At 35.7% G+C, this 14,941-nt stretch overlaps 1 protein-coding gene across 10 annotated transcripts in view; it reads left to right on the top strand.

Moving 5' to 3' along the window:
* Positions 1 to 14,941, top strand: part of SNTG1 (syntrophin gamma 1) — a 365,296-nt gene that overhangs the window by 211,710 nt on the left and 138,645 nt on the right. For 9 of the 10 annotated variants that reach the window (XM_075416176.1, XM_075416174.1, XM_075416180.1 and 6 more), the window contains 2 exons: positions 7,359 to 7,415; positions 13,859 to 13,916. In XM_075416176.1, the coding sequence (XP_075272291.1) occupies positions 7,359 to 7,415; positions 13,859 to 13,916 (115 nt within the window). Of the gene's footprint in view, positions 1 to 7,358; positions 7,416 to 13,858; positions 13,917 to 14,941 lie in introns of those variants that run through there. The other variant, XM_075416177.1, reaches the window with a different exon arrangement.

Raw genomic sequence — 14,941 nt, 5'->3', positions numbered from 1 at the left:
TGAAGATCATTCATAATTTCAATACTAGTAAAAACTGAATGCACATTTTTGTGAATTCACAGAGCAACAGCTCTTGAGTAGTATGGCATTTGTCCAAGAATTTAACTGAGTTTGATACAAATGTGTCTGAATGTAACCTATGAACTATAATTGGTGTTTTGATAGATGGAAAACCTTCATCAATAAACACCTTTTCCAAGGTCAGAAAGAAACAGTGACTTAAATTGTTGAACTGTAGCCAGATCTGTTTTCTGGCATTATTAATCACACAATCATTCTTTTAATTTTAAAGATGAGAATGTATTATATCTCACTTTCAGAGCTGTCATTTTGCTATTGTGAAATCAACTGTGTTGAAAGATTATAACTCTGTACAAAGCCCATACGGTATTACAAAAAACTAAGTTGTGTTAGAGATAGTTTTTCAGCTTACAAACATTGCACAGTAGCATGTTTTTCATGATTTTTTTTTTATTTAAATGATAAAGGTATTATGAATTTTTAACTATAAGTTTAAATTCAGAACATATCACTTAACTGTGACTTGCCTGAGCAGTCAGATGAAGTTATATTTTCCTTGCTTGCACATTTTAGAATTTTGGAGACTTCCTGAGGGTGAATTTTAAATCTGTTACCTTGGATCATTCTTTTCTGAGAGTAAAATTTTCCTTTCATATATTTTGGTGTAGATAAAACCAGTTCAATTAGTATTAGTAATGATAATGAATAGAAACATGAGTGAAGAATAAGTGAAAAGCTTAAAATAGTAAATGTATGGTTTTGATTTATTTTCTGTATTGTATTTATTTCTGGATTTATTTACTATATTGATTCTGACGTGTGATTGAATAGTATGTATGGTGCCAAAGTGAAACTCCCAGTATTGGAGAGAATTGCAAATATGTGAACAGATAGGTCACCTTTCAAGCACTTTGCATTCTTGTTACCGTCACAAAGCTACCAGAAAGAATGGTGAGGAGGTTTTTTTTATCATTTTGTTGTCTGTCAGCTAGTCAGTGGAGTGAATCCATTTTTTCAGAGAAGTCATCAAACATCTATCAGATGGTGGTAACTTTTTTTTTCTCTGCCAATCTGGACAGCTTTTAAATGACAACCTAGAACTGACAGATGTAAATATGATTATTTAGGGACAATAAGCCAGCTTATTTTTCTGCAACTACTTAAAAATAAGAAGCATAGCGATCTACTGAGGTTCAACCACAGGACTGCCATTTGTGAAGTCCAATTTGAAAGAGTGAATAGCTTTTTCTCATTTGAAGAAGGTTTTTCCCCCACAGAAAAGAAAAATCTTGCAAACTGGAAAACACTTGGAGGACCCAGAGCATTGATCAATGGCAGCTGGATTTACCATCCTCAGTCTCCAGCACAGCTGCAGAGGAAGGGGGATTTCCAATTGACCAAGCATTCTGCTGCCATCCCTTGCTGCCAACGTGCTCCAGCTACGTGAGGAACTGAAATAAGGAAACAAGCTTCGAATGTCACATGACAGAAATCATTAGCAGATGAGCAAGTCTGCTGGCAAACCTTTTTATCACGATTAATTCAAATTGGAAATGTGACTGACCTGTGTTCTCTGTCCTTTACCCTCAGAATGAGTGTAAAGTTGGACTGCTTATGTAAATTATTCCAAAGAAATGCCTGTACAAAAGAGCAAAGCATTATCAAAAAGAGTATATAAAATCTCCTCTCTTGAAAATGTATGAAATAATTCAGTAAAAAAAAATTCTCATGACATTTTTTTATTTCAAATTCTAGTGGGATTACTAGTAGCTGATAAACTACATGAGAGCATTGCCTTAAAGATATTATAGCACCAAAAGTTAACAGGTTGATCTATGAAATTGCTGCCAATGTTTTGATTATATCTTTATATTTCATTATTACATTTTAAAAATTATATTCTAACATATTCCTCTTTTTTTCCCTACGTTTTTCAATGTCAGTGCACTACTGTAGGTTCCTCTCCATCTCTGTTCCTCTTTTCCCACCTACTGTTTTGGTCTACACCCATTCCGTTTTTTTTCTGTGTTCTTCCGTATGTGTAGTACCTTGGTGTCTGTTCTATCCACTGTGAAAAGAGAGGTCTTCTTTTCTGTCTTGACCTGGATACCTTTACTATTGTAAGATGAATAACCAGGCAAACCAGTGTCCCAAACTGAAGATGTAATATTTATATCCTAGTAAAAAGGTTGAGTAATGGAATACTAAAGTTTCACATGCTGTTAACTCAGTTTTTTGAAGAGTTTTAAAGTTTCTTCGTCCTTATGTTCAACTGTTATTTAACTGCTTTCATAGAGACAGTTTGTAGGATCACATTAGATTACTGGTTTATATTACACAGAATACATAATTTGGAAGTATTACTGATTAATCATTATTGTTAAGAATTAGTTAAGCAGTTATAAACTTTATTTTACATCACATACCAGTCAGTATGAAATCTTTGAATCTTTACTGTGCCCTAACATTTAACTGTTACAAAATAGCTGTTATAAATTAACTCTTGACTGAACGTCAATAGTTAATGATTACAGAATCACAGAATCACAGAATAGTAGGGTCTGGAAGGGACCTCTGTGGGTCATCTAGTCCAACCCTCCTGCCGAAGCAGAGTCACCTACAGCAGGCTGCACAGGACCTTGTCCAGGTGGGTCTTGAATATCTCCAGAGAAGGAGACTCCACAGCCTCCCTGGGCAGCCTGTGCCAGGGCTCCGTCACCCTCAGAGGGAAGAAGTTCTTCCTCATGTTCAGACGGAACTTCCTTTGCTTCAGTTTGTGCCCGTTGCCCCATGTCCTGTCGCTGGGCACCACTGAAAAGAGTTTGGCCCCATCCTCCTGACACCCACTCTTGAGATATTTATAAACGTAGGATTCTGTGTTTTCCTTTCCTGACTATTTACTTTTGCTGTGTGCTGACAAGGTCATTCTTCACTTCTAATCTCTTTTAAAATGAAGTCCATGATCTCAAGAAGATCATTTAGATTTTAAGGAGAAATTTTAATACCTTTTTAATGAAAGCCTAGAAAAGACTGCTTCTGTTTCACTGCATAGCTCTGAGGAAGTTTTTTTTTTTTGGCAGAACTCTTAGCTCTCCTTTCCAGTCAATGAACATATGTGTGGATGAGGAATTTTTTGAGTTAGAAGCATGGAAAATGCTGACAGCTTGGCAGCAGCTTAAGAGTTTTTCAATAAAATGATAACTACTTTTGTTCTGTTCCAGGAAGCAGCTTCTAAAACACTGCTCTAAATCTTGCATTTAAGGATCCTAGAAGCTCTAACTTTCCTTCTGTTTGGTGTAATGTAGCTAACAAATGTGATAATGGAAGTACAAGCTCACAGGACGTTTTGTGTAGTCTTCGTATTAAACTAGGTAGCTTTTCATCAGAATCAAGTTTTACTTTGTAAACTTGGAGATTAAGTTGCTTTTGGAATTTGCAAAACCCTTGCAAATTCATTCATAGAATACTACCCTGTGCAAATAGAGGGGAAAGCAAAACTAAGTTTACTAATCAACAAATCTACAGCTGGCACAGATTTTTAGTTAGATTTTGTTTTAAGCAGATAGTTGGAATCAATGAAGCAGCACTATCTTTAACCTGGAACAGCACAACTGGTCAGTCAGCATACTTAGAGCACTTCTTTACTAGTACAAAATGTGTTGCCTTCCAGAGTAGTCGCCATACTTTGTCAAGGAATAGTTGTAGAGTGTTTTAAGAACTTAGAGCAGTGAAAAGCCTTTGGTTATTGTTAGTGTACATTTGAAATGGTAATTAAAGACATCAGAACAAAATTATTTGCTTCATTTTGCTGGTCAAACTTCTTTATTGTGTTAATCATTGCATTAAAATATTATTTTACATTAAGTATAGTGCTTTGCAGACAATGTTTACTCAGTCCACCTTGGTTGCAGATGGCACTGAAAATGAAACATGGTTTGGACTTTTTGCAAGTCACATACAATAAGTCACGTGCAAGTCATGCAAGTCACAGAGAAAAACTTACTCGGATAAAAGAGTTTTCTGGCAAAACATTTCAAAGCTGGTATCTACCATCAAAATACTTACTCGAGTTGCTTTGTAACTCTAAAGGGAGGGATTTATCTTTCCAAAGTTAAATTTGTCCTCAACAAAGGGCACAGATGATGAAGATGATCACTTAACTCGGGCACCTGCTTTGACTCCCCTGGATTGAATGTATTTATGTTTCTTTGCTGATTACAGTAGAAAACTTGCCTTGACCAATGGCTCAGTTTTAGATAGATTCATAATGGTTAGATGAGTCCAATTATTTTTCTACTAAACTTCTGGTTAAAAAAAGAGGAGCTGATCAAAGCTGGGATCTGATCCTAAGCCAAAATTCTGGTGTGTGAGATGTGCGATGCTTCTGACAGTTTTGGAAAAGCTGTTTCACTGTATTGTGAGGTTTGCAACTGCAGACTAGGGGATTATTGATGGTTTAATAATGAAAGATATAACTCATATGTAATTCTGATTAGTATTTTTGAAGATTGTTTATTGTTTGCATGTTTGTAATTGTTAGCTATCATGTTGTGGAGACTATGTAAGTCTTTACACTTAAGATACACCAAAGTAGTATCTCTTTATTGTAAGACTGAGAAGTGTGTTGAGTTAGCCTAGGTTAAATAACACAGCACTTGAGTGGATCTAGTTTGCAGTATATTTTCAAGGTTCAGTTCAGTAATAGTCCAGACCTGAGATATTTGATGTCTACTCTCAATGGAGATAGAAAACAACCTAGAAAAAATACCAGATGAAACCCTGTGATAAATTATGTTGTGCTGGAAAATTGCAGTTTCTTGAGATTTTTCTATTCCCTTTGCTTCCTTTTGCACAGTTTTGTCTAGTAATCTGCTATGGTAGCAAAGTGTTTCTGAAGCGTGCATTTCTTTCTCTTAAAAAGTAATGCTGAACTCTAGTGTAAAATCTTTCTAGATTCCTGTCAGACAGCACTGGTAAACTCACCAAAGACCCCAAAAGAGGCATTTTCAGGGCTGGCGTGGCTCTGCCTCTGCTTGAATGAAAACCAGAAAGAATATTTCATTTACTCTTTTATATGAGTACTTGAGTGTGTGTTGTGCTAAGAAACACAACAGGAAGGGTAGCAATATTCTTCAGGACAACTTTCTGTTAGGCTTTTTAAAAGCATAGCTTCCTCTTCAAATATATTCAGATGCCACTATTTAAACTTTATAGTGGCTACTGACATATCATGAACTGCAGATTTTAATGAAGATTTATATTTTTCACTGAGCATGTTACTTCATTTGAAATTTGATTGCAAAGTGTGATATCCTTTATTTCATTCATGGTTAATGCAATACTACCAAGCCACTTCATTAAAAGATTGCTTTTTTCCAACATCTTCTTAAGTAACACAAGCTTTTTCTATTTATTTGATTTGAGCATGTATCACAAAAATACTAGAATGTATTGAACAGAGCGTACAAGTCAAGCTTCTTTTCCTAACCAGAGGTTCAACACAAGCTGGAGCTGGAAATGATGTAGAGTTAACAGGACAAATAGCTACCAGTGGAGCCACAGCTGAGTGTTTCATGTTCATTTGTGTAAACTCAGCTTAGACTACACATCAGACTGTGGCTTATATTGGTTTATTCTGAATATATTGTCTGCAGTTTTACCTGTGGCTGAAATCTCCTGGCAGACAAAAGGTTTTCTAAGTATGGTTTGTGGCATGAAGTGAAATAACTTTGTGGATTGAACCTAGTTTCTGGGAACTTCATTATGAAATTTTCTTACTAAAAGGTATGAGTTGAGAGCCGAGAATGCGCCTCTGGTCTCTTTGAACAGCGCAGAAGCACATGGATGAAACAGGATAGCCATGTATTCCTCTATTGCCATGCTACGCATTCATTTGTGGGCTACAAATATAGTATTTTTTTTACTCATTTCAGATGTCAAAAAATATGAAAGTTTTAGCCTTTTAACATCAAAATCATATATTTCTTTCTTACAGTAAACATTTACAAGCATTAGCCTAAATAAAGAGATGGAAAGTCTCATTTTAAGCAATCATCTATTTTGTTTTGTCATCCAAAACATTGGACTAGTTTATGCTTGCCCATTCTGCAGTTACACAATTCATGTTTGTCACAAATGTGAAAAAAAAAGAAGGCAACTGGATTTCTCCCCAATTTCAGCAACCTCAGTTTTCCAAAACTTTTACGTGGTAGCCCTACATCCTTTCTTTTCCTTTCTGTACATGGAGTAAGGAGGAAAAGATAGCTCTGTGGAGATTTCATCCTCTCTGTCACTGCTTTATTTCTGATGAAAGACTTATTCAAATCTGACTGACACTGGCAATCTGTGCTGATTGTGCTGAAATATATAAACATACATCGATAATATATGTATGCAGACTTATGCTATGCAACATATACAATGACATGAGTATAAAATCTAGACCACATGTAGAAGGCATTAAAAGATCTATATATTCAATAAATTTGTATCTGGACATATGGTATATCTGCTACTACGATTTTTTGCCACTAACCAAATCGGCTAATACTAAATGATCTTTGGGAATAAAGTCAACAAGACAGAATAAAAAAAAAATAAATTCTATTTTGAAAATGTTCGTATCTAAGACAGATACTAGCCTACAGTTTTTATAGAACAAATTTTGAGAAAAGCAATAAAAGGAAAAAATGGGATACTTTAAAAAATTCTGTCTCTAACAACACCCTTTAAATCATTGGGTATGATTTTTAAACTGTAACTCTGAGGTCAACAGCAACTGTGTTTGTATTAGTTTTTTAACTTGGATCATGACTGTGCTTTGAAATTAGTTTCTCCATCATGTGCTCTTACCATGCTTTGGTTCACGCCACTGAGTGGCCTTGGTGTATACAAGATGTATTCCTTTTTGGATGGAACTAAATTTAAAATGTGCTCGAGAGTGCAGTTTATGTACTTCAGCGCGTAGTACTCATTATGCATATGGGATCAGTTTAGGACTAGTCGAGGTTAAGACCTCTGAAATGCATGTGTTGTGCAGGAACTGTTTAACTCTACGGTTCTCTTGTTATTGCATTGCAGTACTTGCCAGTACAGTATGCATTGAACAAATCAATTTTTGTCTGAGACAGGACCTCTGTTTTGCTTCTAGACTGTATCTTTTTCTCTGCAGCGTAGGTTTCATGGGATTTTCACATTCAGGAACTCACAAGTTAATTAAAACAAGAAAAATCGGTGTAGGATGGAAGCAGTGAAACAACTTATTGAAGCATGAACATAGATGTTATGGCAGAAAACATTAAATCTATCAAAGCTTGATTTTTTTTTTTTTTTTCCAGGAAAGAACAGTAACAATTAGAAGACAGACTGTAGGAGGATTTGGGTTAAGTATAAAGGTAGGGTGATTTTTTTGGTCTGTTATTCTAAGTTAGACAAAATGTGTCTTTATATATAGTTAATGTTGCTTTTAATGAGGACAGACTATATTTTAGAGAGCTAGAAACAAGAGAGCAGACAGATTCTAGGATAAAAATACTGTCACAGTAGGCAACCAGCAATTACACTGCCCTATGGAATGGAAGGCAATGGAAAGATCATTCCCTTAAAATTCAAGTTGAGAAACTCTGTAACAAGTTCATCATCAATTCTTCTACAAATATCACATTAATTCACTACACTTCATTAGTAGGACAGAAAGTCTTATTGCTGTCTCATATTGTTTATTTTGCTGTAGATCAAGCAAAGGCATCAATTTATCATGTTACTATACATTTGCTTTCTTCAGTAAGATTTAAGAACATATGTAAGCGTAGGTGATCCTTTTTGATGGAGGGAGGGATGAGGAGAGTGAGGAAGGGTTAATAATTTTTGTCTTCATAGTTATGATTTTGAAAACCTTACCTGAGCGTTGAATCTCAGTGTAGACAATACAGCATTAATTTTGTCTTCTAAACACAGCAGTCCTCAGTGTCAAGGTAGCAATGGAAAAAGTGAAGCGTACTTCACATGAATGCAAAGAGGCTTAAATTATGCATATAAAGTGAAAGTATAGACCTCCCTGTGAACATCTGCTAGTACTGACCTTATAAGAAGTGACTCAGAAGAGGGACTAATGTGCATTTGTGTTGTCATTAATAAGAATATTGCTGAATAGAAATACTAGTTCTTAAAATATGTCTTGGTACACTTGCTGTTATCTTGTTGACCCACTAAAGACCTCTAGTCAAGGAAAACTAATTGCTATGTTGTGGCCAAAGTTTCTCATGAATTTAGTCAACAGCACACAAGTTATTTTCCTGCAATATCATTATAGGTTACAGTTCACTGAGTAATGATGAAGTAATGTGTGTCAATGTAAATTCAAGTGTATGGATGAATGAGGTTTTATTTAGCTGGTGCTAAGAAATAGCTATATAAACTGTGCTAGAAGCAACTGCTATAGAATTTACAAATAAAGTCTTGAAATTAAATTATTTTATTTAATCATATTTTCTAGGTTTATTTTATTGCATAAATATTAATCTCAGTAGTGGAAAGGTGAAGCTACATAAATTTTGATGTGAATAGACAATTTTTTTTGTTCATTTTTGGAATACCTAACAATCAGGTGATGGAATCGCTTACACAGATGTCATTAAATAGAAAAGACATCTCTTTCAACAAAGCAAACTCAAACTTACTGGGATGGTGTAGATTAGATAATGAAAATCGTGAGTAGAATTCTATGGTCTGGGATATTCTGTCAATGTAAATCAAGCACTATGATTTTTTTCTTTTTAAATTATTTATTTTAGTAAATCAGTGAAGATGGGACCTCTTTTGCTAGATGCCTTTATTACTAATCCTACATTCTCTAAAAGAAAGCTTGACAAACGGTTGGATAGCCAACACAATCTAAACCAAATAGTTCATCATTACGATCTGCTATTATAATTTTAAGCTTGTAGTAAGAAACAACATAGAACTGGAACTTAAAGTGATGTTTTCTGTAGTTTGATAGGCAAACTTTACGAAGACTCACTGAAATGGACTTTTTAGGTATGCCGTGAAGTGTTAATGTCAGTTCCAAATGTTCTGAAAAGTGACAGATTTCTTTTCTAAAAGGTACTATTTAATCATGGTATGCTTCCGCCTGCAGATGAGTAACAGTTTGTTGCTTTGTTGTGTTTTTTTTTGTTTTGAAAGGTTCCTGCAGTTTAGTAAAGGACTGGTGCTTATTAGCAGTTTTCAATAGAAAAGTAATTATTTTGTAGTAATGCCTTAAAGTAGAGGTCTACAAGTCACCCTGTAGGAGTGAGGACTGAGGCATTTCCTCCTTGTTTCCGTAATTCTACCTCCCACAACACCACATACTACAGCAGTTCCTGTTATCGTGCTACTCTCAGATCACTTAAAGATGGGGGTTATCTGAGGATTTATTTGCTGGCAGTGGTGTATATCAGAGGATGCATTTTATCTGAAGTGTGAGTTATAGCAGTTTAGTGATTAATGACCCTCACTGTAAAATATTTGCTTGTGCTTTGATATGAATTTGTCTAGTTTTGGCATTCAGCTCTAGGGTGTTATCGTGCCTTTTTTCTACTAATTTAAACACCCATTTGCAATCAGAAATCTCACATGACCAAGTCACCTTTTGGTGAAAATTTTGGAAGTGTCATATCCCACCTTAAGTGTTCTGGACCCCTGGATTTTTTTTTTTTTCCTGAAGAGCAGAAGTTCAAAATGTTAATAATTCCAAAATGAAACTGTCTAGTTATCTTTTGGTGGCTTTTCTGTGAGGGGAACTGTCTTCTTTTTTGTTATAACCTAGATGCATCAAATATGTTTGTAAAAATTAAAGATTCATCTAATCATTTTTAAAAACCTGCTTGCAAGATTGATTTTTGCACAAGATCCAAACTTAAGCCCTTTAAAAAATTGCGTATACTCTTTGAAGGTTTGAAAGAACCAAAAAACCCTCTGTTTTGTGTTTTGCTGTGCTTCATTTTACTGAAGTTAATGGTAAAAGTGTGAATGAATTTGAAGCAGAACTGTTCTGATTTACACTTTTCAGAAGGAATTGTTTTCTAATTTCTGAAGCCCCTTTAGAACCCTCAGTAATAAACCTCTGTGTGTGAAGGAATAGCCATGGAGTTAGATGTAGAAATTGAGAAGTGTAGTTTAGTATTTCAGTCATTTATCACATCTCTGATGATTTGAGGTGCATAGATTTGACACAGGAAGCTGCTTAGTGTATGACTTCTGAGAGAACATCATGTTTCTCAATAATTGGAGTGTAGTGTTCTTGTGGAAACAGGCAATAAAATTGATATAGTTCATTAAATAAATTAAGGTTTGCAGTTACAGTCTGACTCCTGGCTACCAGGACTCCGTACAGTGCCATTTTCCTGCCTCTGTTTTGATCATTCTTTTTAAATGACAAACAGCATCACAGATCGGCTGAGATTTGATTTGACTTTTCAAAGTTTGACTTGATCAAAAAATCTCTAAAGCAAGCATGTGCACATATCCTGCTCACATTTATATACATACTCAGATGATTCTCTCCCTCTACATTCATTCTTTAGTTTTTTTTTTATTAATGTATTTTCTCTGTTTTTCAAATTGAAACAATAAAAAAATAAACAGGCTAGAAAGCTTTAATTAATAGATGAATCATGTAGCTTTGAGTTTAAAAAATTTTCTTTTGATCTTTAAAGATTTATGTACTTGCGGAATTCGGTGCTGAATGCATTTTGCAACTGGCATTTTGGTTCCAGCTACGCCATTCTATCGAAAAGTTTAAATGTGGCAGTTAACATTGGCGCATTATTGTCCATATTGTTTGTTAGCATAATGCCTCGCACATTTTTAGCTTACACCAACTAGTATTCTCCAAGACAGTCAGTGAACACAGTTCAGAGCTTTACATGGACTGCTTCCAGTTGGCAACATGCATGAAGTTACTCTTTTTCAGTTGCAAGATAGTTTATAGACGTGAGCCATATTGTGCCGCTAGCCCTTAAAGCTGAAACAAACAGGCCCATCTTTGTTAGTGGAACAAATGTTGCCTTTTAGTATGAAATAAACATGTCCCCTGCATTGTCTTACTCTAAGGATGCTAAAGTCCAACAATTGGTCTATTTTTTTATAGACTCTCTCTGTTTAGAAAAAAAAATAGTAATTTTCTTATTATACTTGGAGCCAAACACAAAAACAGCATTTGTCAATAAAAGTTACTAGTTTCAGTTGCCCTATTTTTGATACAACTAAAACTTCAGAAAAAACCTCATACATAAAAACTGGGAAAAGAAAAAATCTTTAGAACTGTATCATGAGACCCTTTGAAAGGAGGTGTGGGTGACCTCCCACCAGTAATGGCAAACATCCAGGACAATGATCTTCAAAGAGCTGCCAGTGATTAGAGCTTCCTCTGTCACTTCTAGCAGGACCACCTCCTCAGGTGGGCGGCTACCTTTGTTCCAGGCTTATTCTTGTCTGCTTAAGGAAAAATGACAAAGAAAATTTGTGTTACATAGTTGGAGTCTGGTAAAGGTCTCAGCTGTCAAGATTTCAACACTATTACTTGACATGTTTTTGTTCCCTCCTCTGGTCTGAGGTTATAACCACATGTCCACGCTAGAGGGAGGGAAAATTTAACGCAGTGGAGAAGTGGCCTGTGTTCGCAGAGGTTTTGTCAGTAGAGTATCTCCTGAGCCTGTAAAACCAGAATTTAGATACGCATACACTTTTTCTTCTACAGGACAGAGAATCAAGTATGGAGAATGCAGGAAGCAAGGCTTCAGTGTCAATCTGAAGTAGTATTCAACAAGATGTTGTAAGAACGTATAGAACTCTTTTAGCTTTCTGCAAATTGACAACAACAACTGGGTATAGAGAAATGGTCAACTGTTTTCTCTTTCCCATTTTGATTTTTTGTTTCTTAGAATAACAGGCAACACCTCCTATGACTAATTTAAAGGAAATCCTTCATACTGGCCAGACTGGGATGCAGTGAGAGGAGATAATTTTCTTCAGTAGGACATTGCTCAGTGCTTCTTCAAATCTGCAGTGTAAATGGGTTTAGGTAGATATAGTGAGTGAGAGAGGAATAATCATCTTGAGTGCATTGCAGGCTGGCTTAGTAATAACAGTAATTTCCCTCTTTACTGGAGATCTAAGGAGGGGGGGAGGCCATTTTCCTGAGAAAAAAGGAACTACGTTAGCTGTGCTGAGCTTTAAACACTACACTTCTTTGCTGAGCTTCAGATGTCCCGACTAGTGCAATCGCTGTGTAACATTGGAGACTTAGGAAGGGAAATGACACAATTATTCTTCTGTTTGTCTGAAAAATTTGAAAGAAATTAAAAGTGCGTTTGACTAAGGAAATATCTGGAGGGTGTAGATTAAGTCTTACAAATTTACTGAGCTTGAACTGGTCATCTTAAGTGAAATCAACTGTTATGTTTACTGTTCCTCTGGTGAAAACCATTGAAAAAATATTCAGCACGTTATAATGCTACAATTTACTTAGTCTGAACACATCTCTGAGCCTGACTGAAATGAAGGTAGCCTCACGGTCTTTGTGAATACTCAGTCCCTGTTACAGATATCAATACATTCTGTGCTCATCTCCCACAATGCCAACAGAACTTTTCTTCTAGGCGTATAACTGCTGTAATATTACCGAGATCCTATTAACTCAGTGGTTTTAGGACCATTTGTGTTGATAGCCACTAGCAGAAGAAATTTTAATCCTATTTAAAATTCTATGGTTTCACAGGAAATTCATCTTTATTCCATGACAGAAATAGCTGTTGAGTGCAGGAGTCTGTTCAGTTTCAAACAATTGGTTATTGCATGAAGAAGGGCTATGTACTGTTCCTTAGACCATCAAAATACCCATGTCAGTCCTTTCCACACCTCAGCGCAGGATGCCTGGACCTAAGAAAGCCATTGTTTCCAAATAAAAACCTGGCTGCTGAAGAGAAGAGTAAGCAAACCCTTAACCAGTTTTCCTAGGCAAAATGACTGCGTGTGGCAGACTGTCATTTCTGATGATCTGAATTTGCTGAGATTACATACAGGCTTACACTTTGATGCTCTCTACAGAGAAAACAAATACTTGTTTCTCTGTGTATATTTGCCTTTCTCTTCCTTTGAGTTTCCTTTTTATTTAAGGTTTCTTTTTAATACTTTATTTTTAAGTGCCATGAATGTTTCCAGTCCCCACAGGATAAATTGAATGAAGCAACAGCATTGAATTGCTGTTGAACTGTTGAATTACTGTCTGACTTACCTTTATTTCTCCCCATTTATTGAACACCTACTGTTCCATTTCTTAAAGTTTCTTTTTCTGTTCCTTGTTACTTGTCCTACTGCTTTGCTCACTCTGTGCTTGTGTGACAGAGACAGAAACAAATAAAGGCTGCTTTTGAGATGAAAAGTCCAAACTTGCCTTTCTTGGGCTGTTGTTTACCTGTTTCTTGCCAGCATGAAAACTAAGTGGTCACAGCGTGGCTGCCATTGTAATGTGATGGCCATTTTGCTTTTGTAGGACACAATTTCAGACTCCAGAATGCACGGAAACTGATGTTCTTTTCCATCAAGTCTTGTACATCCTTCAATTCACTTCCTGAGCTGATGATGGCAACTGAGAACTCCTTTATGAGAGACAACAAGGGATTAATCTCAATCAACTATTTATTTTTAAAAAAATAAATTAAAAAAAGAGGAAATGCAGGATCAGAATTATTTTCTCAGTCTGTCTGAAAACTGCAGTTAGAGAAATGGTAAAATATAATTTTAAGTAAAAGATATTTCCAGTGACTGACAAGATTGCCATTTATTCTGTTTTCAGGGTGGAGCAGAACATAATATTCCAGTGGTCATTTCTAAGATTTCCAAAGAACAAAGAGGTGGGTGTTAGATAAGTACACTGTGTTTCGATGTGCTCCTTAAAGCAAGGTGCATTAAGTCTTGAGATTCTTCGGTGAGTGTTAAATAAATAACACTCATTATTTACATTAGTAAATAAATGCTACTGGTGTATCATTTCTCTCTCCAGGTCATTATGATCTCTCTCTTCCTCAGAACAGTTCTCTGAAATCAGAGTTCAGAATTTGTGTTTGGAGTATTTTGTAAACAGTCTTTAAGATGATTTAAAAAAAAATCACGCAAAGCGTTATTTTTAAGGAGAGAAATAGGAAGGTATTTAGAGAATGAAAATATTCAGCAAATTTTACCAATTTTAATGATTTTGTGCCTTTTATTTCCAAATGGTTATTGCTAGGAAGCTGTAGCAGATCAAATGTTTGGGTCTTAAAGCATGGTAACATGAGAAGAGAATGCATGTCTTTTGTACTGGTTAGTACGGTAATGCTCAGACAGGGGTGGGTAATGGCAGAACCTTGACAATACCCCTGTCTATTTCAGCATTAGATGCTGTGCTGTGTTAGCCTTTGCAGCAACTCATATATAGCACAACCGGTACTGCGTAAGGTCTTAACCATACTTATTTTTAATTCATGCAGAGCTGGTGCTGAATCCCTGTATTGTTTTTAACTGGTAAAGTTTTGGAATTATTAGAATGATGTAATATGTTCTAGGAAGAAGGATAATGGTTGAACAGCTCATGATTTGTGCAGTGATGAGAAATGAAGGTTGTCAGTCAATAGTAGTACAGTGTTTATATATTTGTTGTATTTATGTAGGGTCAGAAACATCAACTTGGAAGCTTTTACCTCCATCTCTAATGCAATTGTTCTAGGAGGCTGCTTCTTCACAATTGAAATGTACCAGCATAAAAAAAAATCTCATATTCACCCACACAGATAAAGACAGGTACAGGGGAATCAGTGTATTGAGAGATGAAAGCCAACGCTGAAAGGTAGATGTGAAAGTTGTATCTAGGGAGGCTACAGAGTAACGTGGAATGAGCCCC

This window comes from Opisthocomus hoazin, chromosome 3 (assembly GCF_030867145.1).
Source record: "Opisthocomus hoazin isolate bOpiHoa1 chromosome 3, bOpiHoa1.hap1, whole genome shotgun sequence".
Lineage (NCBI taxonomy): Eukaryota > Metazoa > Chordata > Aves > Opisthocomiformes > Opisthocomidae > Opisthocomus > Opisthocomus hoazin.
The sequence above is the reverse complement of the archived record's forward strand: the minus strand, read 5'-3'. Positions and strand labels throughout refer to the sequence as shown.